General features: G+C 39.5%; 1 protein-coding gene across 6 annotated transcripts in view; it reads left to right on the forward strand.

Annotated features, from left to right (window-relative positions):
* The first annotated feature begins 17,632 nt into the window (after positions 1-17,632).
* Positions 17,633-26,628, forward strand: part of LOC124619301 (LIM domain-binding protein 2) — an 800,176-nt gene continuing 791,180 nt past the window's right edge. For 3 of the 6 annotated variants that reach the window (XM_047145589.1, XM_047145593.1, XM_047145595.1), the window contains exons 1-2: positions 17,633-18,206; positions 18,819-19,476. In XM_047145589.1, the coding sequence (XP_047001545.1) occupies positions 18,170-18,206; positions 18,819-19,476 (695 nt within the window). In that variant the 5' untranslated portion in view covers positions 17,633-18,169. The remainder of the gene's footprint in view (positions 18,207-18,818; positions 19,477-26,628) is intronic. The other 3 variants (XM_047145592.1, XM_047145591.1, XM_047145594.1) reach the window with 3 other exon arrangements.

Consider the following 26,628-nt stretch of genomic DNA (forward strand, 5'->3'; position numbering starts at 1 on the left):
TGTGTGTGTGTGTGTGTGTGTGTGTGTGTGTGTGTGTGTGTGTGGATGGGGGGGGGGGGGGGGGGGGGGGACACGGGATTTGTACACTGCCCGAAAGGCAGGAAAAGGAGTGGCCAGCGGTGGAAAATACTTTATATGATACATGTGTAACCAATTTGTTTCATTTTCTCATTAAAGCCTCAAATGTTGGGGAAAAAACGGCGGAAGCAAAGTTGTACACCTTGTATTATGGAACAGAGTTGACACTGAGTATCAGCATGTACAGTTGTACAGTTGATGTCTCCGAATCATCATTTAGCTTGGAATCAGGTACTTTGAAAGTATCTTCTGCTGTCTGAGTTATATTACCCTGTTTATCTATTGCTATTTACTTACCATGTACATGACTCCACTTAAAAACTGTGAAAGAATGTCAGTTGTTGCAAGGATATAGGTCTGCTTATAGTGAGCATTGCTATTCCCCAGTCTGCACACAGGAGCCTTAAATCCTCAAATCTACATAATCTTATTTTACGTCTGCTTGTATCTTGTTAAGGCCTCCTTTGCATTAAAATATACTGTTCCGCTCTAAATCCTACACAAAACGAGAAAAGGCTGCTTGCAAATTGTTTTTGTTATCTAGTACGTTATCTACTGACATTGTAATTCTGTCAGAGACAGCAAAGGACTTGGAAGAGTAGTTGAACGGAATGGATAGTGTCTTGAAAGGAGGATATAAGATGAACATCAACAAAAACAAAACGAGGATAATGGATGTCGTCGAATTAAGTCGGGTGATGCTGAGGGAATTAGATTAGGAAATGAGACACTTAACGTAGTAAAGGAGTTTTGCTATTTGGGGAGCAAAATAACTGACGATGGTCGAAGTAGAGAGGATATAAAATGTAGACTGGCAATGGCAAGGAAAGCGTTTCTGAAGAAGAGAAATTTGTTAACATCGAGTATTGGTTTAAGTGCCAGGAAGTCGTTTCTGAAAGTATTTGTATGGAGTGTAGCCATGTATGGAAGTGAAACATGGACAATAAATAGTTTAGACAAGAAGAGAATAGAAGCTTTTGAAATGTGGTGCTACAGAAGAATGCTGAAGATTAGATGGGTAGATCACATAACTAATGAGGAAGTATTGAATAGGATTGAGGAGAAGTTTGTGGCACAACTTGACTAGAAGAAGGGATCGGTTGGTAATGTTCTGAGGCATCAAGGGATCACCAATTTAGTATTGGAGGGCAGCGTGGAGGGTAAAAATCGTAGAGGGAGACCAAGAGATGAATACACCAAGCAGATTCAGAAGGATGTAGGTTGCAGTAGGTACTGGGAGATGAAGAAGCTTACACAGGATAGAGTAGCATGGAGAGCTGCATCAAACCAGTCTCAGGGCTGAAGACCACAACAACAACATCTAGTACTACACTGGTACACATCACAGTTACTCTGAAATTTACTTTCATACCATTTAAGAGCAATTGCAATAGAAGAGTAAGGATAAGGTGATAGGGAGGAGGGATTTTTAAGCAAAGAAATGTATGGTAACTGTACTTCACTTATTTATCTACAGTACTGTTAAGTTTGTTAGCTAGCTCGACATCACGAGAATTTACATGTTGTTTCAAGTAGTGTGTGTCTTTCAAGTACCAGCAGGTAATTTTAGCTGTTCGGCATTGCTTAATGCGAGTCTTCACGATATCAAGACTTAACACTGTTGGTCAATTTAAATTGTCAACCGTGAAATAGCTGTACATTTCTTCAGATGCGTTCACATTGTTTAGCAAAGTGAAGTTTGCGTCCTTGACCAATGTTGTGCCATTGACGAAAATGATCGTTTTTGGACAGTCATGTAAATTCATTGATAGGTCACTTCTGTAGACAAGGAACAAGAATTGAACAAAATCCAAAGCTTGTGGAACACCACATTTTATGTCCCCTATTCCAAGGCTTTTTTTTTTTTTTCACTGTGACACTCTGCTGTTGATTATGATGGTAAGATGTCATACATGCAAGAAAAAAGCCACTACTGTTGTATAACATAATTATGGTCCATGAAATCAAAAGCTCCGGTGAACTACAAAAAAACTCCAACAGATTATTTTTTTCATGTTTATCTCTGCCAGGACTGCAATTTATGGCCTACGATGTCAATGTGTAATTATTTCTGTTACAAATATTGTTTGGAAGCTCAACCTCATTTATCAAATTTTGTTTGTTTCTTGCCACATCATTTCTGCATTATTCATGGTATTAGATCTAATGCTGTACGAGTGAAAATGGAAATCTATTTTCTGGTAGAGAGATAAGAAACATGACAGTAGTTATCGACAAGGCAAACAAATCGAGTGTTAACTCTGTGCAATTAACTGAATCACACAGATAGAAAATAAGTACAATAGTGAAGATGATCTTGGCTACACTCTCAGAACAATGGAACTACCACAGATATTTGAGAATTTTTGGAAGTTACCATTGTCCTCTGCATAATATATGAGTAACTTCTAGTAAATAAGTGTTTATGGTTTAGTTGCTGTAGCAGATATTCTGACAAACATATTGTGTTACATCTGGTTTTCCCTTACACATTAGCAGCCCTATATATTATGAACATTTATCACAAATTAACTCTGTCTTCAAGTTTGCTAACAACTATGATTAACCCCTCCTGTGGATCCTGTCACCTCTGCAGAAAGTAAAGTATCTGTCACTACTTGTCCACTTGACTACAAATGGCATGTCAATGCTAGGTGTAGGTGTCTGTAAAGGGTAGACTGCAACCAAGGAGCACTCACAGTGTTTTAACGATCCCCATAACCAACAAGTCTGAGGTGCTGTCTTTCGCTCAAACTAAACCAGTGGGACTCACTTCACCTGTTTTAGGGAAACCAGTTTCCTTCACTGTCAAGAGGAGGCAAATGCACAAGGGTAGGGGTCTACTAATCATCGGCATTTCTAACGTACAACGAATGATGGTACCCCTTGGAGAAACAGCAACAAGGGACAGGACTGGACAGCAGTGGCACTCAGTGTGTATACCTATGGGCCTCATTCAACATGTTTGAAAGGTTATTCCACCAGCCATTGATGGAACAGGGACAACCAATTGCACATTGTGGTACATGCTGGAGTAAATGATGCTTGTCGTCTGTGCTCTGAGCCCATACTTGCATCATTCTAGCAACCAGATGAGAAGGTTGGAGCTTTGTACATGGAGTTTCAATGAAGTTCACAATTTGCAGCATTGTCCCCAGAACTGATTGTGGCCCTTGATTCCGAGTTGAGTGGAAGATCTGAACCAGAGAGTTTGAAGGCTCCATGACAGGTAGGTTGCGATTTCCTGGACTTTTGCCATTGTGGGAGAACTGTATGGTCCCCCTAAATGAGTTAGGTCTGCACTACACATTAGATGCTGTTCCTAAGGTAGCAGACTGTGTGTGGAGTGCATACTAGGGTTTTTCAGATTAGGCCACTCTTCATCCAATTCAGATAATGATAGCTGTAGGAAACCTAGAAGTAGTTGTGTAAGATTGAAAGAAACTTCTCCTACAGGTGAAGGTATTAAAATCCAAATGCTTATCTGCCAAAGCATTCACAACGAAGTGCCAGAGTTTGAAGCACTCTCGAAAAGCAGCAAAGCTCAAATAATACTAGGTACAGAAAGCTGGTTGAAACCTGAAATTTATAGCAGTGAGATTCTTGGAGAAAATTTATGCTTATATCAAAAGGATAGGCAAATGGGACATAGAGGTGGTGTATTTATTGCAACAGACAAGACACTCAGATTCACTGAGATAGAAGTTGAAGCAGGTGCATGTGAGACTGTTTACTAACAACTAAGTATTATGAGTAGATACAAAATGATAATTTGGTCCTTCTATCGCCCACCAGACTCATCTCTTGATATACCCGAAAACTTTATATGAAAAACCTCTGTTCACTTGTATGTAAGTTCCCCAATCATACTATAACAATTAGTGAAGACTTTAAATCATCCAACAATCAACTGGTAAAATTACAGTTTTGTTAGTGTTGTGTGTGATAAGACATCTGGTGAAACTTTACTAAAAGTGTTCTGTGGAAACTACCTAGAACAGATAGTAAGGAATCCCACTCATGATGTAAATATATTGGATCTAATGGCAACAAATAAACCTGACCTCTTTGAGGATGTCCACATTGAAACTGGTATCAGTGACCACAACACAGTTGTTGGTTGGTTGATTTGGGGGAGGGGACCATACCATAAGGTCATCGGTTCCACTGGATTAGGGATGGATGGGGAAGGAAGTCGGCCATGCCCTTTCAAAGGAACCATCCCAGCATTATTCTGAAGTGATTTAGGGAACTCACGGAAAACCTAAATCAGGATAGCGGGATGTGTGTTTGGACCCCCTGTCCTCTTGAATCCAAGTCCAGTGTGCTAACCAATGCACCACCTTTCTTAGTGACATGGTAGTGCCAACAGTGATTACCAAAGTACGAAGGACAACTGAAACAAGCAAAAAAAAAAAAAAAAAAAAAAAATATATATATATATATATATACACACACACGTGTGTGTGTGTGTGTGTGTGTGTGTGTGTGTGTGCCCAGTAAACTAGACAAAGAAGCAGTAGTGCCATATTTCAGTGGAGAACTAGAACTTTTTAGCTCAGTACAGGAGCGTGTAGAGGAATTATGGTTCACGTTTAAAAGAATAATCTGCCATTCACAGGATAGATATGTACCCTGTAGAACAATTCACAATGGGAAGGACCCTCCATGGAATATAGTCTGAAAAGAAACTTCTAAAGAAACAGAGATCGCTGTGTAATATGTGTAAAACTCAGCATACGGCAATAGATAGATAGATGCTAAATGAAACGCATTTGGCTGTCATGGGAGTAATGCAAGAAACCTTCTATGACTACCATAGTAGAATATTGTCAAATGATCTTTCACAAAACCCAAAGAAATTCTGGTCATATTTAAAGGTTGTTAGTGGCCCCAAAGTTAGTGTCCATTAGTGAATGAGACAGGAACTGAAAGCTGAAATTCTTAACTCCATTTTCAAACGTACCTTTACAAAGGAAAAGCAAGGAGAATTGCCTCAATTTAATCCTTGTACCATTGAAAAGATACATATTAGTATCAGTGGTGTTGAAAAATGACTGAAAACATTACAACTGAAAACAGCTCCAGGGGCCAATGGAACCCCTTAAAGGTTCTATCCCAAATTTAGAACTGAGCTAGCCCCCCTTCTAACAGCCGTGTACCGCAAGTCTCTAGAGGAACGGAAGGTCCCAAATGATTGGAAAAGAGCACAGGTAGTCCCAGTCTTCAAAAAGGGTCGTCAAGCAGATGCGCAAAACTATAGACCTATATCTCTGACGTCGATCTGTTGTAGAATTTTAGAACATGTTTTTTGCTCGAGTATCATGTCGTTTTTGGAAACCCAGAATCTACTATGTAGGAATCAACATGGATTCCGGAAACAGCGATCGTGTGAGACCCAACTCGCTTTATTTGTTCATGAGACCCAGAAAATATTAGATACAGGCTCCCAGGTAGATGCTATTTTTCTTGACTTCCGGAAGGCGTTCGATACAGTTCCGCACTGTCGCCTGATAAACAAAGTAAGAGCCTACGGAATATCAGACCAGCTGTGTGGCTGGATTGAAGAGTTTTTAGCAAACAGAACACAGCATGTTGTTATCAATGGAGAGACGTCTACAGACGTTAAAGTAACCTCTGGCGTGCCACAGGGGAGTGTTATGGGACCATAGCTTTTCACAATATATATAAACGACCTAGTAGATAGTGTCGGAAGTCCCATGCGGCTTTTCGCGGATGATGCTGTAGTATACAGAGAAGTTGCAGCATTAGAAAATTGTAGCGAAATGCAGGAAGATCTGCAACGGATAGGCACTTGGTGCAGCGAGTAGCAACTGACCCTTAACATAGACAAATGTAATGTATTGCGAATACATAGAAAGAAGGATCCTTTATTGTATGATTATATGATAGCGGAACAAACACTGGTAGCAGTTACTTCTGTAAACTATCTGGGAGTATGCGTGCGGAACGATTTGAAGTGGAATGATCATATAAAATTAATTGTTGGTAAGGCGGGTACCAGGTTGAGATTCATTGGGAGAGTGCTTAGAAAATGTAATCCATCAACAAAGGAGGTGGCTTACAAAACACTCGTTCGACCTATACTTGAGTATTGCTCATCAGTGTGGGATCCGTACCAGATCGGTTTGACGGAGGAGATAGAGAAGATCCAAAGAAGAGCGGCGCGTTTCGTCACAGGGTTATTTGGTAACCGTGATAGCATTACGGAGATGTTTAACAAACTCAAGTGGCAGACTCTGCAAGAGAGGCGCTCTGCATCGCGGTGTAGCTTGCTCGCCAGGTTTCGAGAGGGTGCGTTTCTGGATGAGGTATCGAATATATTGCTTCCCCCTACTTATACCTCCCGAGGAGATCACGAATGTAAAATTAGAGAGATTAGAGTGCGCACGGAGGCTTTCAGGCAGTCGTTCTTCCCGCGAACCATACGCGACTGGAACAGGAAAGGGAGGTAATGACAGTGGCACGTAAAGTGCCCTCCGCCTTGGGTGGCTTGCGGAGTATAAATGTAGATGTAGATGTACCATAGATCCCTCGAACAAAAAAACTATACCTAGTTCACGGGGGGGTTACAAAACAAAAAAAACCACACACACACACACACACACACACACACACACACACACACAGGTTACAACCTGGTAGTAGATGGAATCCACAAAACTACCATCAATATCCTTAACACTGATTTGTCATAGAATCTTAATCTTAGAACATACTCTGAGCTCGAACATAATGATGCATCTCGAACAGAGTGACCACCTCAGTGCCAACCAGCATGAATTCCGAAAACATCGTCGATGTGAAACCCAACTTGGACTTTTCCCACATGACGTACTGAAAGCTTTGTCCCCAGGCAGTCAGGCAGATGCAATATTTCCTGATCTCTGAAAAGCATCTGACTCAGTACAACACCTGCACTTCTTGTTAAAATTTCGATCACATGGGATATCAAGTGAAATTTGTGACTAGTTTGAGGACTTTTTAATAGGGAGGATGTTACGAGGATGAATCAAATGAAAACCTTAAATTTGTAATAACAAATCAAAATTTCACGCCATTATCCTGTAAGTTGGAAAGCGTGCTACAAACAGCGTGCAGAATGGCCTGTAGGTGGCAGCATACTGCAGATGCACACATACCGTCACAGTATCAGCATAAAGACGACCGCCCCACTTGCGACTTGCACCAGGGAAGAACAGCGTTCTGTTATTCGGTTTTTGCATAGTGAAGGTGTGAAACCTATTGAAATTCATCGATGAATGAAGGTTCAGTACGGTGACGCACGTTTGTCACAGCAGCAATTGCGCCATTCCTCATCACCAAAACCAAAGAAGTTTCAAACACAACCATCAGCAGGGAAGGTTATGCTGACTCTTTTGGGATGAAAAAGGCATCATTTTGGAGCATTACATGCCTAGAGGGACCACTGTCACCAATGCATCATATGCAGATCTCCTAAAAAAATCATCTGCGGCCTGAAATCAAATGTGGATTGCTGAAGCAGGTGTCGTCCTGCAACATGACAATGCAAGGACCCACACTGCCTGTACAACAGTTGCAACAATCACAGACCTGCATTTTAAGTGTCTTCCTCATCCACCATACTCACCAAACCTTGCCCCAAGTGATATCCATATGTTTGGACCACTCACTCAAAGACGCAATGGGAGGAAAGAAGTTCCGTTCTGATGAAGAGGTACGCCACTCGGTGCATAAGTGGTTGCGCGGACTACCAAAAGAATTTTTTCTAAAGGAATTTATGCACTTTGTAAGCAACGGAGGACTTGCATTGAGTGTGGGGGAGATTATGTTGAAAAGTGATACAGCTTTGTACCATTTCTGCACAATAAATAATATTTAAAAAAATATTTAAGGTTTTCATTTGACTCACCCTCGTATATACTATCTTGGATGGAGAATCATCATCAGATGTAGAAGTAACTTCAGGTGTGCCCCAGGGAAGTGTTTTGGGACACTCACTGTTCATATTGTAGATTAATCACCTGGCAGACAATATTAATAGTAACCTCAGACATTTTGCAGATGAAGCAATTATCTACAATGAAGTACTGTCTGAAAGAAGCCGCATATATATTCAGTCAGGTCTTGATAAGATATCAATGTGGTGCAGAGATTGGCAACATGGTTTAAATGTTCAGAAATGTAAAATTGTGCACTTCATAAAATGAAAAAGACCGCTCGGCTACTCCGCGCGGCTTCAAATATCTTGAAGTAACACTTTGTAGAGATATGAAATAGAATGATCACATAGGCTCAGTTGTCGGTAGATCAGGTGGTAGACTCTGGTTTAAAGGCACAATATTGGGGAAGTGCAATCAGTCTACAAAGGAGATTGCTTACAAAGCACTCATGTGACCGATTCTAGACTATTACTCAAGTATGTGGGACCCTTACCAAATAGGAGTAACAGGGGATATTGAATCTATACAGAAAGGGCAGCATGAATGGTCACAGGTCTGTTTCATCCATGGGAGAATGTCACAAGATACTGAAGGAACTGACCTGGCAGACTCTTAAGGACAGACTTAAACTATACCAAGAAAGTCTTTTAATAAAATTTCAAGAATCAGCTTCAACTTATGACTCTAGGAATATACAACAACCTACTACATATCGCACACATAGAGATCTTGAGGATAAGATTAGAGTAATTACAGTACGTGCAGAGGCATCCAAACAACCATTCTTCCCACGCTCCATACGTGAATGAAATGAGAAGAAACAATAATAACTAGTACAATGGGACGTACCCTCTGCCATGTACTTCACAATGGTTTGCATATTACAGGTAGGAGAGAAATAAAATCAATATACTACAGGCATTTGTAAATGAGTACTTGCCACATTTATTAATACCAACTCAACCTGGTCTAAAATGCAATGAAATTTGGTACTATAAACTAGATGGTTATGGATTGGTAAACAGTTACCGTAGAAAGCAGCATAAGGGTGGTGCTGTGGCCATCTTTATCAGTGAATATATTTAGTTTAAGAAACTTGCACTTTTTGAGCAATATATTGAAAAAAGGAACATTAGAAGTGAGTGGTATTTCAATTCAGTTAAAAGAACATGAAGTTAATGTAGTAAAAGTAATAGGAATATATAGACCACACAGTGCAGATGTAATCCAGTTTCCAACAGTTCACATATCATAATTAGGCAGACTGGTCTCAATGATCTTACTATAGAATAAGCCCTTAACATTGACGCAAATTTCTAAAACATAGCCAACATGAAGGTTCGTTGCTGTTGTCGTCTTTGGTCTGAAGACTGATGCAGCTCTCCATGCTACTCTATTCTGTGCAAGCCTCTTTTTCTCTGAGTAACTACTGCTATATATAAGGGGCATTCAAAAAGAAATGAGGAGGCGGCATAATTATGGAAACCAGTGCCTGTACATACATTAGCAGTATTGACCCTAGCTGTTGAGACACTTGTCCCACTGTGACACAAGGCAGTGACAGGCTGTCCATAAAATTCCAGGGACTGTGATGTTAACCAGTTCCGCACGTACAGCTGGACATTGTCGTCCAAGGTTAACCATTTGCCACTCAGAGTCTTTTTAAGGGGACCAAAAATGGCGTAATCATATGGAGAGAGGTCCAGACTGTATGGAGGGTGGCTGAGAACCTCCCATTTGAATTTCTGCAGGAGTGCTGTGACTTTGTTGGCCATATGAGGCTTCGCATTGTCGTGGAGCAGAATGACCCCCATGGGCGAGATTGCCTTGTCGTTTTGATTTGATCGCTTGGGGAAGGGTGGTCATGGTTTGCGACTAACGCTGGGAATTCACTGTTGTCCCGTGCTGTCACTGTTGTCCCGTGCTGCAGTAAATGAATCACAAAGGGGCATCTTGGCCAAAGAAGAACATCAGCATAACCTTTCCTGCACTCATGTGGACGGCAACATCCAGCTGTACATGCAGAACTGGTTATCATCGCAGCCCTGGGAATTTTATGAGACAGCCATTCACTGCCTTACGTCACAGTGGGACAAGTGTCTTAACAGCCAGGGTCAGTACTTCTAACATACAGGTACTGGTTTCTGTAACTATGCCTCCGGTTCATTTCTTTTTGAATGCCCCTTATACATCCCTCTGAATCTGCTTACTTTATTCATTATTTTTACCTCCCATACTTCTCTCTGGTACTGAAATGGTGACCCCTTGATGTTGCAGAATGTGTCCTACCAATGACTCCATTGTTCTAGTCAGGTTGTGCCACAAATTTCTCTTCTCCCTAATTCTATTCAGTACCTCCTCATTTGTTACATGATCTACCCATCTCGTCTTTAACATTCTTCAATAGCACCATGTTTTGAAAGTGTCTTTTTGTCTAAAATGTTTATCCATACATTGCTACACTCCATACAAGTACTTCCAGGAAAGACTTTCTGACACTTAAATCTATATTCAGTGTCAACAAATTTCTCTTGTTCAGAAACACTTTTCTTGCCATTGCCATTCTACATTTTGTATCTCCTCTACTTCTAGCATCATCAGTTATTTTGCTGCCCAAATAGCAGGACTCATCTACAACTGTAAGTGTCTCATATCCTAACCTAATTCCCTAAGCATCACCTGATTTAATTTGACCACATTCCACTATCCTCATTTTGCTTTTGTTGATGCCTCCATTCAAGACACTGTCCATTCCATTCAACTGTTCTTCCAAGTCCTTTGCTGTCTCCGACAGAATTACAATGTCATTGGAAAACCTCTAAGTTTTTATTCCTTCTCCCTGGACTTTAACTCCTACTCCAAATTTTTCTTTTGTTTCCTTTACTGCTTGCTCAATATACAGACTGAATAACATTTTGGGCTAGGCTACAACCCTGTCTCACTCCCTTCTCAACTGCTGCTTCCCTATCACGCCTCTCGACTTACAACTGCCATATGGTTTCTGTACAACTTGTAAATAGTCTTTCCCTCCCTATATTTACCCCTGCCACCTTTAAAATTTGAAAGAGTGTTTCCCTTTCAACACTCAAAAGCTTTCTGTAAGTCAGGTTTGCCTTTCCTTAACCTATCTTCAATGAGAAGTCGTGGAGTCGGTATTGCATCATGTGTTCCTACATTCCTCCGGAGTCCAAACTGATCTTCCCCGAGGTAGTCATCTACCAGTTTTTCCATTCTTCTATATGAAATTCGTGTTAGTATCTTGCAAATTATGTAACGGTAAAAAAGGGAAATGTACGTGTACAGATGCAAAAAAAGACTGTTGCTAAGCAACATATCCGAACTATATGTAGAATTCGAGGAGAAGTATCATCTTTTTTCAATCTTCGGCCAAAATAGGTCGTGCCTGTAAGTGCAAGGGGCACACACAGTGTTTGTGTATGTGAGACCCATCAAAATGCTAAGCTGATGTCTGCTGCTATAAAGGATTCTGGTCTGGATCACAAAGGTGCAATGAAGCTGCTAGTGTGTGACATAAGTTCCTACCAGTGCATGATACACAGATGTGAAAAGTGTCCTGATAAGGCAAATCTTGCAGAACACATGAATAACAAACTGTATGGCGAACTCCTTATGGATGACGATGAACTTGTTTCTTATAAACAATGGACACACATGGATCGCACAATTCTTGAAACAAAGCAAAGTACAGTGGAAGATTTTGTTGAAATGTGTTGTCAAAAAATGGACAAACTGACCCCACACAGCTTCACAGCAACAGCACAATCGGCTTATCTACAGCTTTGTAGGGATAATTTGAAACTAGATGAAATTATAGTAATACTAGACTTTTCTGAAAATTATGCTTTTATACTTCAAGATGCTATCCAAGGATATCATTGGGACAACAGTCAAGCAACTCTCCACCCATTTGCGATTTACTATAGAGGTGAATCAGGTTATGTGTCTGTCATGAACCTGTGCGTTTTTATTGACTGTTTAATTCATGATGCCATTGCAGTTCATGCCCACATTCGCACTGTCATGGCATATGTGAAAAACAAGCTGCCTCACATACATTTTGCAAAATACTTCAGTGATGGGGCAGCTAGTCAGTACAAAAACTGTAAATACCTAAAAAAATTATGCATGGATTACCATGATTTTCAGATTCATGCAGAATGGAATTTTTTTGCAACAAGTCATGGTAAAAATGTATGTAATGATATTGGTGCTACCATTAAGCGCATGGCATCACAAGCTAGTCTGTAGCATCCTACAGAAGGTCACATTCTAGCACCTCTTCAATTATTTACCAGGGTACAGAAAAATATCTCTGGCAAACAATTATTCGAAGAGTTGCTAAAAAGCAGACTAGAACACGTTAAAATTGTTGCAGGCACAAGGAGCCATCACCACTTCTCTCCAGTGGACTCTGACAGTGTGTGTGTCTCAGGATTCAGAAGCAAAAGCAGTAACATACAACCAGGTTGCTATGTTATTGCTGTTTATGATGACAAATGGTGTTTAGGATGTGTTGCAGAGTGCAGTGAGGCAGAAGGTGATGTATTTATGGACGTCATGGTACCAGCAAGATAATTGCTTTGGCCACGTTTGGCAGATAGGTGTTGGATTCCTTTTTAACATATTCTTATGACAGTTCCAGTTCCTACCACAGTGTCAGGAAGACAGTACAATTTGCCACTCAATGTACAGAGTACAGTAGCTAAATTGGGGGAGAACTTCAGTTCGAAGTACAATCGACTGGTTTTTAGCAGTTAAGGTGCAGTAAACATTAATGATAGGTTGTGTTAATCTGTCTATATGTTGTTGCTTGGTGATTAAACAGTTGTGAGAGAGGATAAGAAGAGGCAGAACAGTTTACGATATGTTTTTACAAAACTGTGTTGTGGAACAATGGCCACATCACCAAATACATCTGTCAACTTCCATTGTACACAAATGTCTTGCAATAACCTGCTGAAATTTTGAGATATATATCATTATGGTCTACTTATGCAGAGTGTGAAATTTGGCTTGGATACCACTTGTCCCTCTTGTGCTACCATACTTCGAAAATCCATGTTCTTCAAGTAATTTTTCAATTTTTTTTATTTTCGTGTGCATGTAACTCAGTTTTTGTGACTGATATGGGCATGATGAGTTCTGTGTGTGTTTAGGCCACATTAAGCTTACCACAAAAAAATTTATACCCTTTTTGAGTGAATTATATTTGGCATAAAAGGCACCTACAATATGTACCTTCTAACGTATTACATTTTTTTAATCACATTTTGGAATTTTTTATTTTCCCTCAGAAATATGTTGTTGGTGTTTTGATTCATGGAGTGTGTTCTCTAAATGAATGTCATTGGGTTGTAAAAATTTCACTGGACTGTGGAATAGTTCAAACGTTATTAAGACCTGAAGTTGGGTCTGTAACTAGATTGCCAGATGCGGGTTGCAATTTCCGGGTCACGCCATCTCCTTTCCCAAGTCATAATTCTGGAACTAATTGGCAGGGAAACTAATACTTTGTACACGAGTGTTCCACACAAGGTAGAATTAGTGTACTGAATTTCTGTCAAATCTGAGAGTATGAGCTGGAGCCCCTGGTTGAACAGACATGGAATGAACCAATAGAAACACAGCATGGCTTTAAGAAAGACTGCAGTGCAACTACTACAGTTATCAAATTTCTCCATTAATGTATACCCTACTAGAGGTAGCCATAAGTACAACAGGTATATTCTTAGATCTTTCTAATGCTTTTGACACACACAGACTACTTATTAAGAAACTGAAGATAAACACTCAAAGATTCATCCATACAATTACTGTCCACATACTTCAAAAATCTCAAGCAGTGCAAATAATGAGGTCACAGAATTCTGGTATTCTACAGATACAGTAATTTATGGGGTGGCACAGGGGTCAATTCTTGATTTTGTGCCCATGGCATGACATCCCTTCGACTCACATTTAGTATTTGAGGCATTATAGTCAGTAGCAACTAACGGTTTAGTCAAACTTACCACATATTTTTTACATAAAGGCCTAAACACCAACAGCAATACACCCCAGCTACTGACATTTAATAAAGTCCATTCCCATCAGTTTATAATGAAGTATATATGTGATATTACACCACTGAACTAATTCTGATTGCGAGAAAATCAGCAGTGGCCTGTATCCGATACGCCGGCTGACAAAAGTAGTTCCAAACCGAAGCTTAGAAATTGTGTACTGTCTAACAATTTATCCACTTTGTTGTTATGGTATTGAGCTGTGGGATTGTGAGGCACACCTACAACTGAATTAAATACTGATTTAACAGGAAAGGGCAATGCGATTAACGCATTGCTAACAGAAACACTAGTCATGTTGTGAATCCTTTATCCAACATAAATACCGATAATATATTCCTTTTAGTTGTATAAACTTCTTGTATTTTAATGCATAATCAAAACAAAGTAAGCAAATCAGTGATACATATGACGGCATAAGGTGAGGTACAGCACAAAATTAAAAATAACCGACAATGGTCCTTATATTAATGTTCAGACACGGTTCAACAAGCTGCCTCATATTTTGAAAACTTGGGAGGCAAAGCTGTTCCACAAGAATTTCAAAACTTTATTAGTGTCTTTGTTCACACAGTGAATTCTATGCTACTGCTGTAACACACTAAAACTATCAACACGAATACATGCACCACTAACATAAGTATAGTTTGTACTTATTAATCAACCAAAGTATGATATTGGCAAATGACATCAGCTTGATGCCTACCGTACAAGAAAAATGTAAATAAACTGCATTCTAAACCCACTTTAATTTCGGTTTTCAGTCGCTGTGATGCTGGTTTCAAACTAGACAATTCAGAGTAACGCAAGGAGGAATTTTAAAAAGGAGAAATTTACTTAACCTATGGCCATTTTTTTATTTCCGTTACGAAAACTGCTGCCTGTTTAATGTACTATTATTAATGAGTACGTAAAGTACCGTTAAAACATCACATCATATGAAAACAATATGTCGTACGACTAAACTATAACTGCTGTCTACACACGACTGTAATCGAGCAAACTGTAGTACTAGATAGACATGAGACTTCTTTTATCACCAAAACACTCCATTTCGATGGCGATATCACAAGTTTCAAAACGACTGTCCACATTTCATTTACTCGAGGTATTATTCTAATTCAATACTGCAGCAGCACTACGTATTTTCTTACGTGAAATATCTTCCGAAACTGCTGTTAAAGGTATACATTTTCAGTATTAGCTATTTACCAAATGCATGCAAATTTCAACTTCACACAACGCCCCAGGTCTATTTGTTGCTAAAATTCTGCCGGTCTAACCCAAAACTACTACGTACAGCCTAGGTTTCAGATGTCTATATTGTCTTGTTTAACTGTGTCGCATCGGAAAATCATTTCCTTTCGCACGCATTAAACAGATCCGCTAGTAAGCTAACTTTAAGAAACTATAGCACCGTACGTTGTATATACACATACTATCTTGCCTAATGACCTCCGAGCTTAACAGCCACTCTACAGCGCCGTAGATGGCCCCACTTATAAGCAAACGAAACAATCGATGCTCCGTACCAATCTGGCATACACTTGCAAAATCTCCTTCAATAAAGTGGGAGCCTGTGACGCGTTATTTACGAACAAACTCTTGCTTTCCTACCTTTCCAAAGAGCTTTCTAATGTTTGTTAGATGCTTTATTTTAAACTGTATTATTCTTTCAGTGAATTTGAGTGACCATTTGTCGTTAGATGTTCACTTAAAAGAGGTGGTGAAGATTGGATACCCGCGAGGAACTTTCCATCGCATATTATATACATTTTTTTTAAAGAATGTCTGCTTTCTGTTAACATTCACCGTTTCTCACCGCCATACCCTACAACCACAATCCACATACAAAAGCAACAGCGGGCCGTCATATTTGGCAACGTTGTCTACTCGGCTGATGAGATGACAACCTGGGAGACTGCGGTATTTACAACTCTCCCGCGGCCGTGAGAGGAGCTGCATCATATGTAAAATACAGTCTATTAGAAAGCTCCGAAACAAGAAAAACAAGCGTTCTGTAGTTCTACGATATCTGTTGGTGTGACGATGAACTTGTCACTTCACAATGAATGAATAGCTTTAATGCATACAAGCAACCTTCGTTTGCAATTTGCAAATTCTTTAAAAACGACCGTTCTTTTCGTCTGCTTAATTTTTGGTCATTAAGCTCTGAAACTCCTAACAGAGGTGTGTAAAGAGTCTACTGGCTATTGTATCCACTATATACAGGAAATTTTAATATAATAAATTATAACAAAATTGCCTTATGGTACCTGTCAGTTTGAAAGAGGTGAACTACACTGAGAATTAATGAATAGTCGTGGAGCATAAAATCTTATACTCTTTATTAAGGTAAATTTAATGAGTAAGATTACTCTGTCAAAAGTTTATTTGCTAATGTAAGAGCCAAGCTACTATCAGGCATGATAAACAGAAAATCCATGCGGTGTTTATCTAGGTGAAACGAATCATTCCTTAAGTACTATGAGCGTTTTGTGTCCTGCGTACGCAGATTTTAAGCAAGTTAACTGTGACGATGTTTCAGGTATCTTTAATGCAAATAATGTCGCTATGTTCATTAAAGGAAGAAGATTACTTCTTCAAGATTCGTGTTATACAGGAAGCCGGTAGCGTCTCTTAGCAGTCCGAAGATGCGTGGGCTGTACGTTTAGCCTGAGGTTAAATGGCATTAACACCTGCTCGTCTTAACATTCGATTACAAACAACGCAGCCGGCTATCGCCCTTAGACAGTCTGCCTCTCTTTAAGATGTGAGAATCTTCTGTCTGCTACACAAGAAAAGTACCGTCAATTATATAAAAAAAAAGTAAAGTTGGCTGCCCGCTACAAGTCGTCGTTTGCTGCTATTTCCAAAAGCGTCCTCTTCAATTGCATTGTGCCTAGTAATGATAGTCGTGTAGTGTTGCGGAATAGGGGGAGGCGGGAAGGGCCAGGGGGGAGAACTTTATTGATTTTTAGGGTGACACTGTCAACCGCCGGTGACTGTGAGTTCACGATGGAAGACATGCGAACGAAAAAATTTGTCAGGTGGATGTAAAGAAAGCTCAACAAAAACGCAAAGTAACAGCTGTCAAGTCACAGAAATTAAGTTTCATTTGGTGACGCCGGTCATCGTCTGCAGAGTGGCTGACTATCGCCGAGGATGTGTGGCACGACAACATGCCCACCGCTGCCTCCCTCAGCCGGTCGCGTCGCGCTGTAAAAATGGCAGCATTCAGTGGCTTCTCGCAGGATAATTTTTGCAGACGGCCCAAGAAGAAAATTAGTTGACACCGCTGCCACGACTTCCCCAACACAAACGGCCCTCGGAAGAGGCAAGAAAGGTGGGCGTTTGCTTAATATTTGAAATGTTACGCTATCTATTTATGTGAGTTTGGAAAAGAAAAATGGTGAATTATATCGGAAGTACTGCCATGCGTTTTAGCGGAGTGTAATTATCTCGCGCCAGTTTTCGGCTTGAAAACCTTCGTAATTTCATATGCTGTGATCTGTATTTAAATCTATAGGTAGAAATAGTGCAACAGTACCGTGGAAGTGACGTCTGACATGCGTTTGTCCATTATTTCGTGTATTAATGTATACTCTATGTTGATTAAAAATCTGTGTTCACAGTGGTCAGTTTATACGTAAATACGCACAAGATTGTGAATAAGGACTGAAATAAAATGCTTAAATATATTACAGTTATTTCGAAGTATACGTATGTGAATAAATAAGTGATATTTTCTACGAGTGGCATAAGAAGATAAACATAAGCTTGACCTTGATGGTGTTTACTTGCTGCGTTTCTTGAGAAGTTATTAGAAAAGACGAAAATCTGACAGACAGAACTGATGTTTGGCAAAATGAAGGAGAAATTTAGACTAAACATGGAAATGCTCCCGTGCGTCGAGTTTGGTCGATTCGTGATATGTAGTACACGATATTTTCTGAAGGTGTGCGTTCGCAGAAGTATGAACTTCGAGTGGTCTTGGTGCTATGCGTCTACTAAGGCAGAGCATAAAAACATACAAAGTTTGTTAATTTCGACACTGACAGAATGAGACAAGGGCGCGGAGGACAGCGGAACAAGAAATGTAAATTAATATTTAATTTTTACTGGTCTGTAGCCCAAGGCTTAACAGAATTATTCTTTATTTATATTAGGAGTTGAAGTAAACATAAAGCTGCCAACTCAGAAAGTTCTTCAGATAAACATTATTTTGTCTTCGTATACATATTCTTTACTTAATATCGAAAATAAAAGTGGCAAAATATTTATAGTGAACCTAGATTTTGTTTATTGTTTTCATTTTGTATGTGTGTGACAGAAAATGTTACTGAAACCTTATAGGAATGGCTACGCGGAATTGATTATTCTATTAGAAACGAAATGCGTATTTGTGCGTAGTTACAGCCAGTGAAACGCTTTTTTTTTTATAATTATTATTCGTTCCCCTACAAGCATACTGACAGTGAAGTGAATGAAATATAAACAGAAAGTAAACCATTTTTTTGTAGAAGTATTTTCTCTTCATTAAATGTTGTATGTACACACAGAAGATGTAAGATAACCTTAATCTATCAAAGTTACATGTTTCTTTCTTGAGTATTGAGGAAAGGGTAAAATTAACTTTTAGCTTAGAGCCAAAACCATATAATAGCAAACTGCCTGTGCTGAAGAGCTAAAGGTTACTGCATTCTTTCAGGCTGTAGAGGTCGTGGTGCACCACCAATCACGCTGCCAGCAACACTGGAGGACCCTGCTGCCACCTGGAAGGGACCGCCACCCGGTTCGGAGCCCCAGAACTTTTCTCAGAACTCTAATCAGAACTTCTCCGGACCGCCGGCGGGCTTCCAGGGGCCATCGCCCTTCCAGGGCCCGCCGGCCGGTGCCGGCTCACCTGCGGGTGCTCCCCCTTACTCAGGAGGACCACCACCTGGTTCAGGAACACCTCAGTACACTGCTTCACCTGCTCCATCTGGTTCATCTACGCCAGGACCGGGACCACCTCAGTCGGCCGGATTCCCTCCACCTCCGAATAATGGTCCACCTTACAACGGACCTGGTCCCGGCCCCGGGCCATTCGGATCGCCGTCTGCCGGTGCTCCTGGTCCCGGACCTGGACCTCAGTTTGTTGGACGGCCTGGATCCTCAGGACCACCGTTTGTGGGCGGACCTCCGGGTGCAGGGAACCCTCACTTTGCCTCACCGGGACAGCCATTTGGAGGCCCTCAGTTTGGTATTCCTCCTGGTTCACCATTTGGACACGGCCCCGGACACCCAATTCCAGGACCTATTCCAGCACACGGCATGATGCCGGGGCAGATACCAGGACCCAATCCCGTCGACAGGATAGACCAGGGGTAAGTGTTAAATCTGTGTATAACACTCCTTCAAACATGTTCACTCACAACGAACTATTTTGAAAAAAAAAAATGTATGATTTCCTTAATCTTTTTCTTGGTTTAAAGTGATGTAAACATGTTTGCTGGTGTGCACCATTTTAACTTATTTGATACATTTAAATTCATTGTTCTTGATATTGGTTGTTTTTCATGAATAGGCTCCTTAATTGAAAGCTGTTTGATATTACATATTCGGATAAGAGGATAATAAACTTGACTGTGTGATTTAAGGCTGTGCATACTTGCTTTGAAGGATAACTTGGTAAACAAGCATTTTCTTACACTACTTCAATCAAACATAGCAGCTTGATTTGTGCAGTCCAATGCTTATGGGCACTGTAGTTTTGTCTGTTAAGCAGTCAACGGAAGAAGCAAAAGGATTTTTCATATCACTTAGTGATGTCTTGACACGCGTTACCTTCTGTGAAATAATATAGTTGTGCATTTGAGTTTATAAACAAAATATTTTGTTATGTGACTTTGATGTTTGTAGTTAGACATGTTATTGTCCATTAATCAATAAAAATTCTGTCTCGAATTCATGGAAGTATAGTCAACTGCTGGTTATTGCTGAATTTCTCCTGCTGATACAGTTTGTTATATGCAATAGAGCTACTCCTTTCACTTGTTTTGTCTTGTCCTGTTCCTAGCTTTTTATTTGATGTGAAAACTCAGTGTGCCTTAGCATACATGAAATACTTACAGATATGCTGTTTGATATAAACTCTTCCAAATTGTGAGAGAATGGTGCCTCATATTTTGCTGTTTCCATCGTATTACTGTGAAGATGAGATGAGCCTTTGCTGGTGTACTTCTCTGTTCATGTGCAAGAGGCATAGTAGGGCTGTTTGTTACGGAATTTCGTGTCTTTTAATGAAATTTGTTAATAAAAAAATTTTCAATTCAGGGCGGACTTCTTTATCACTTGTGATGTGAGGGAAGTTTCAATATATTTTCATTAAGATAGTTGTATGATTGGGAATATGCATGAAGTATTGGACTTTGATCAACATTCTGTTTGTGAGATTTTTTCTTCAGTTTATAATATGTTTTTTTATAACTTTTATGTTCTTTATACTTTTGTGTTGTTCTGTGTGACTTCTTGCTGTGAGAAATATTTTGTTGACATTTTGTTATTTTTGACATTATTAAATGCATGAAAGTTATTTCATCTAAATGGTTTACTGAAATTAAAAGATTATTAAGTTTTTGATGCCTTTCATTTTTTATGTAGGTCCTGTGTAGTATTTATTTCTGTCTTGATTGTTTCATAACACAGTAAGGTATCATTACTACCATTGACATCCTGGATAGTAAAAGTTTGTTTCTTCTTGTTTTCTCTGGCGAATACCTACAAGAGTTTTTATATAGTGTCACATATTTCTGTCAAACAACCATACATATGTAGGTTCGGAATATGTATTTTTAACTACCAGTGATTACTTCTGCCAGCTCTTCACCTACCTCCACCCCTCCCCCCACGGTCCCTACACCTACTGCACTCTCTCTCTCTCTCTCTCTCTCTCTTCCTCAGTGAATGAATAAGCATTAGTTTTTCCCAAGTATCTCAAAAACGTATGTACTGTATGAGAAATCTGGTGGAATGCCATTTATAAGCTATAGTAAGTCAATTTCAATCTTCATCGACGGTGTTTAATGCTAACAAGTACTAAGTACCACATGGGCAAACTATACTATACAACGTTGCTAAGTTTGCTTATGAATCACGCATTGAAATTTTCTGATGTACCTTAAGACTTTAATGGTCACTAGGAATTCATAAATACGGTTATCAAAGCGTGTTTATAGTTATATACAAGACAAATCAATACACATGTTATGGTTTTAATTCTCTTTATTTATATATATATATGTATATGCCTGTTCATAACACTACTTCGCCACTGGGATAAATGGAAAGTGTCTATTTTGATTAACACAATTTCTTTTTTACACGTGTTGAAGTCAATCAAAGATCCTGATATGATGGCTCTGATAAGAACCAGCAGGTTTTTATTGAGTAGCAGAGTAAGCTGTTTCAGAAGTTAATGAAATGAAAGGGTATAAAAACTTCATGGCATATTAAAACTGTTGCCAGGCCTTTTGCGGGCAACTTCTCTATGAGGACAGGTTGTGAGACATGCTCGGGTGTCTCAGTCAGTAGTGCAGTTGCCTGTGAAAGGCAAAGTTCCCGAGTTTGAGTCTTCAGTCTGGCACACAGTTTTAATTTGCCAGGAAATTCCATATCAGCACACACTCTGCTGCAGAGTGAAAGATTCATTCTGAATAAAGGCGTGTCATTTTCAAACCAGCCTTCATGTTGTAGTTTACTTTAATGGCAAAATTTGATTATTATCATATGCTTAATTGTTGCATAGTAACAGTATTATGAAAAGGAAAGTTGCCACTAACCATATAGCGGAGATGCTGAGTCGCAGATAGGCACGACAAAAAGAATGTCACAAAACACACACACACACACACACACGCCTTTGTGTGCAAACGCAACTCACACACACAACTGCAGTCTCAGTTTTTTGTGTGTGTGTGTGTGTGTGTGTGTGTGTGTGTGTGTGTGTGTGTGTGTGTGTGTGTGTTCACGAAGGCCTTACTGGCCGAAAGCTTTATTTGTGAGATTCTTTTTGTTGTTCCTATCTGCGACTCAGCATCTCTGCTCTATGGTGAGTGACAACTTTCCTTTTCATAATATTGTTACAGTCCGTCCTGGATTTTCCATTGTTTAATTTTTGTATAGAGGAGTTGGGAGAACTGCTTAGTTGTTTACTATAAATAGGTTGACAAAAAAAGTTCAGTAGAATAAGACTGCTAATAATGAAAAAGTATTAAAGTGGAAAATTTATTCTAGAATCGAAAGTGAAACACAGCTTGTTTATCTTGAAGGCATTGTTCAAACATATGAAGTGAAATGAGCCCTTACTCTGACCTGAAGAAAAATAAATGTACAGTTTAGCTATGATATTGTGAGGAAGAAACAAAGAAGGTGTTCTGCTGCAAAGTGCTCAGTGCTCATCGTAACACACAATACTTTACTGATTCTGATTAAAAGACAATTTCACGTGCCCATTTGCGTAGTATTCTAAAGCCGATAACTAAGCAAATATGTATTTCATAATATTTTCCATGGATTCTGTAAATTGTGTTAGGTGAATGTCAGAATGTTCGGTTTGTAAAGGATACAGCTGATTTTCTTTCCCAATTTGAGCTTGTGCTCCAAGTCTAATAACCTCTTCAGCAGCAGGACATTAAACTAAATTTTTACTTGCTTCTTTCCTTTTGGCCAAATGCAAAATGACTGTCTCTTGGTAAAATTAGTGTTTTACGATGATGGAAATCCTGTCAAAGAAATGACAAACAAGTATTGAAAACAAACAGCACCCACCCACTCACTTGCAGATGAACAGTGAATAGTGCTTAGGAATACTTAAAATGTTTCAAAATCAGACTGATATTTGTTTCAGGGACAAGTAATAGAGAATATCAAATAGAATAGGTTGCCTGTACCTGCTCGACTATAGTCTGTAAGGGAATCCAACATACCCCTGCACGGGTGAACATACTTATACTTGCCAGGATGATTTGTGTGATCTGAAAAATATAAGTTTGGACAGATAAACTAGGCTTTGTGCTGTGTAGACTTACACAATTTGATAAGTCCAAACATTTAATGTTTGGTGTAAAGGCCAAATCGGGCTTGAACGTGTAAATCACAAGCAGTGAGGTGCTAGTCGTGCAAGAGTTTCTAATGTATTTTCACAGGAATGCTACTAATTCATTTGAGAGTACATAAAAATATTTGTTTTAGACACTTAACGTACAGCGGAAAGCATTTCAGTGTTACCAAAAAAAGAGCACTAGCTGTTTTCCAAGTGACCGAGTATCATCACTCGATTCACGAAGATGTCAAGTGGATACTACTTCATGAAGAATTATACATGTATTTATGTTGTCCATTCTAGGCACTGAACACTGTGATTGTGCTTAAATAATGAATTATTTGTGTGGTGACTGTGGTGCATATCTCTTCGGTGTTTTTAAACTTTTTATTGTGGTGTTAACCAGCTCTAGACCCATTGCTGACCTCTCATGGGTTGGTACATATTTGTAACTACGTGTTATGTACCATGTGTAGCTGGCTGTGAGATTATGGTGCTGTCGTGTTATCCCGGAACTTGTGAATATTGCTCTTTAAAACGTGTTATGTACCATGTGTAGCTGGCTGTGAGATTATGGTGCTGTCGTGTTATCCCGGAACTTGTGAATATTGCTCTTTAAAATGCTGTATTACACTCTAGTGTGAAAAACACAGCACTTAGATGTACATTGTTTAATATACAAACATATGAAAAGGAATAGATTGCTATCATCATATAGAAGTGGCACTGAGTGGCAAACGGGCACATTTTTAATACTATTTAGCTATCTGATCAAGTCCTTCATCCGACATAGAACAAACACACACGCGCACACACACACACACACACACACACACACACACACACACACACACACACACACACTCTCTCTCTCTCTCTCTCTCTCTCTCTCTCTCTCTCTCTCTCTCTCTCTTTCTCTCTAGTCTTTGGTCATACAAACCATGCTATCTCTATGTCAAACCATGTGCATTTCACTGTTGAGTTTTCCATACTGAATATAAGATATCCTTATATTCAAAACTTCTAGACTTTAATGACTTCTCCACAATCTCGGCAACTATAGGTGAGTCATTGTAAGTTGATCCCTGACAATTGCAGTGGGCTGGGTGCAGCAGCTTTGCAGGTCTATCTCATCCAGTAATGTTACACAATTTTGTAAACTTTTCTGTGGAAATGTCTCAGTGTTGTCACAGCTCTGTAGACGGCTGCTGTTTTCACCAGCAGCTGTTAGCGCTTTGCAATTGAAAGCTGGCAACAGCACTATGAACTGGTAGAGTTCTCCTTAAGCTGTTCTGACTGTAGCTGGATATGGTACACAGCACAAAATTGATGTAAATATAAACATTCTGATGTAGGCCTGTGCTGGCTTGGAAGCTGTCTATAAAATATTTAAAGGCTCTATAAAGTGATTGGCCACAGTTCACACTCAAAATATACCCTAATCATCAGTTAGTTGTCAACGGTGCATGTCACAGAAAAATATTGATTATGAGGCAAAATTTCACTATACAGACTTCATTAGTTTTACCGGTTTTCTTGTTACTGAAACTGCTAGAAGCACTAGAACATAGTTTGACAACCATGTAGTGGAGTTCAAGGACTCTATATTGTTAAGCACTAGCTGTTTGGGTTTCTTTAAACCTCAGCTGCGCCATGCCCAACAAAACCAAGAAAAGAGGTATGGCATGACAGGCGTGTCTGGTATGGACGTCAAACAATGCTGCTCCCCACAACAACAAATAAGCTCCATGTAATGTTGGTACATCAAAGGAAATGGTTCATTTGTGCCCAGCATTGTTTGGGATGCGTTTTTTGTTTTCCATTGTTATTGAAACTCATGTACACACTGGAACTTTGCTGCACACCTATGAACACTCTGTGATTTACTGCACTGCTTTACATAGCGAGTACTGAGTGAGGTGATGCAGTGGGTAGCACATTGGGCTCGCATTCGGGAGGACAACAGTTCAAATCCTCGTCCAGCCGTCCTGATTTAGGTTTTCCGTGATTTCCCTAAATTGCTTCAGGAAAATGGTTCCTTTGAAAGAAAACGGCCGATTTCCTTCTCCATACTTCCCTAATGCGAGCTTGTGCTCCACCTCTAATGACCACCTTGTTCACGGGACGTTAAACACTAATCTCCTCCTCCTCCTCCTCCTCCATTGTGAGGCTGTGCATGTCGCATACAATGTGGATGCAGCTTGAGGTAATGTCAGAGTTCAAGAATGTTAACACGTTTTGAAAAATTGTTGCAGTGTCCTGTGTAAAGCAATCATATGCAAGTACACAGTTCTCATTTACCTCTCAGTTTACACAGAGAGTTAAGAAGAAGTTTGAATCTTGTCATGTAAGTATATCATCATGGAACCTGACAAATACCCTTTTTTTTTTTTTTTTCCTCCGTATATTGTTCTGATTTACAGGAAATGTGCAAAACAACTCTTCAGTGCATGTAGGTCACACACTTATTGTCAGTTCAGCAACTAAGTAGTGTTCCATATTTCACTATCACAACCTTAGCATCACAAATTCTTCACCGAAATTATGAGTCAGTGTGTCAAAGGACAGCTCTTACAAAAAACTGAAGCTACATTAAGGTTACAAAAATCACTTAAAGTGTGATACACATTGATGAATGTAGCTATCTCAGTTCGATACTGCACTTTCCCTTGTTTAGTGGCTTAGTGTTATACAGAAAATATTAAAGAGTCTATCGTTTGACCTTTCATGACTTACTAGTCTTAACATCTGCGTTACAGAGAAAATAAACACACAGTTACATGTTTGTAGGTGCCGCCAATTCCTACAGCAAGTACATAAATGTGTTATAACTTCAGGAACTTTTTTGTTTTTACAAGGCATTTCAATGTATAAAATGAATATTTACATATTTCTTTGGTTTGTTGTCATCTACTCCATTAAAGTATCTTACGGGATTTAAATTTTGTAATCAGCTGTGAAGTCTCTTCTTTTTCTCAGTTTGAGCCCAAGAGAACAGGGGGGTTCAAAAACTGCTTGGCAAATCATACTTAAAGCATAGGAATATAATAACTCAGTTACAATGGTAATATCTATGCATTATGTTATTACTATTTTTTTAAAAAAAGAGGGAGATCATCAGTACGTCTCTCTCTCTCTCTCTCTCTCTCTCTCTCTCTCTCTCTCCATCACTGTTTAAAATCTTGTTAGAGAATGAGGCATATAATTCTTTGTGATATCTCTTCTGCCTGAGCTGAGAGTGCCGTTTATGAACTGCATTACTATGCAGAAAGAATTGCTATAACTATGTACCAACAATTCTACCACATTAGTCTGGCACACGAAAGTACTGTGCCTGTATTTGCTGCTAGTTTCAGATGTCGCATGGTGTGTTCAGTCCTCTCACATAAAATTGAATTTGACTTTCTGGTAGATACTTTGTAGGCAATGGGCACCA

The sequence above is a fragment of the Schistocerca americana genome, chromosome 6 (assembly GCF_021461395.2).
Source record: "Schistocerca americana isolate TAMUIC-IGC-003095 chromosome 6, iqSchAmer2.1, whole genome shotgun sequence".
Lineage (NCBI taxonomy): Eukaryota > Metazoa > Arthropoda > Insecta > Orthoptera > Acrididae > Schistocerca > Schistocerca americana.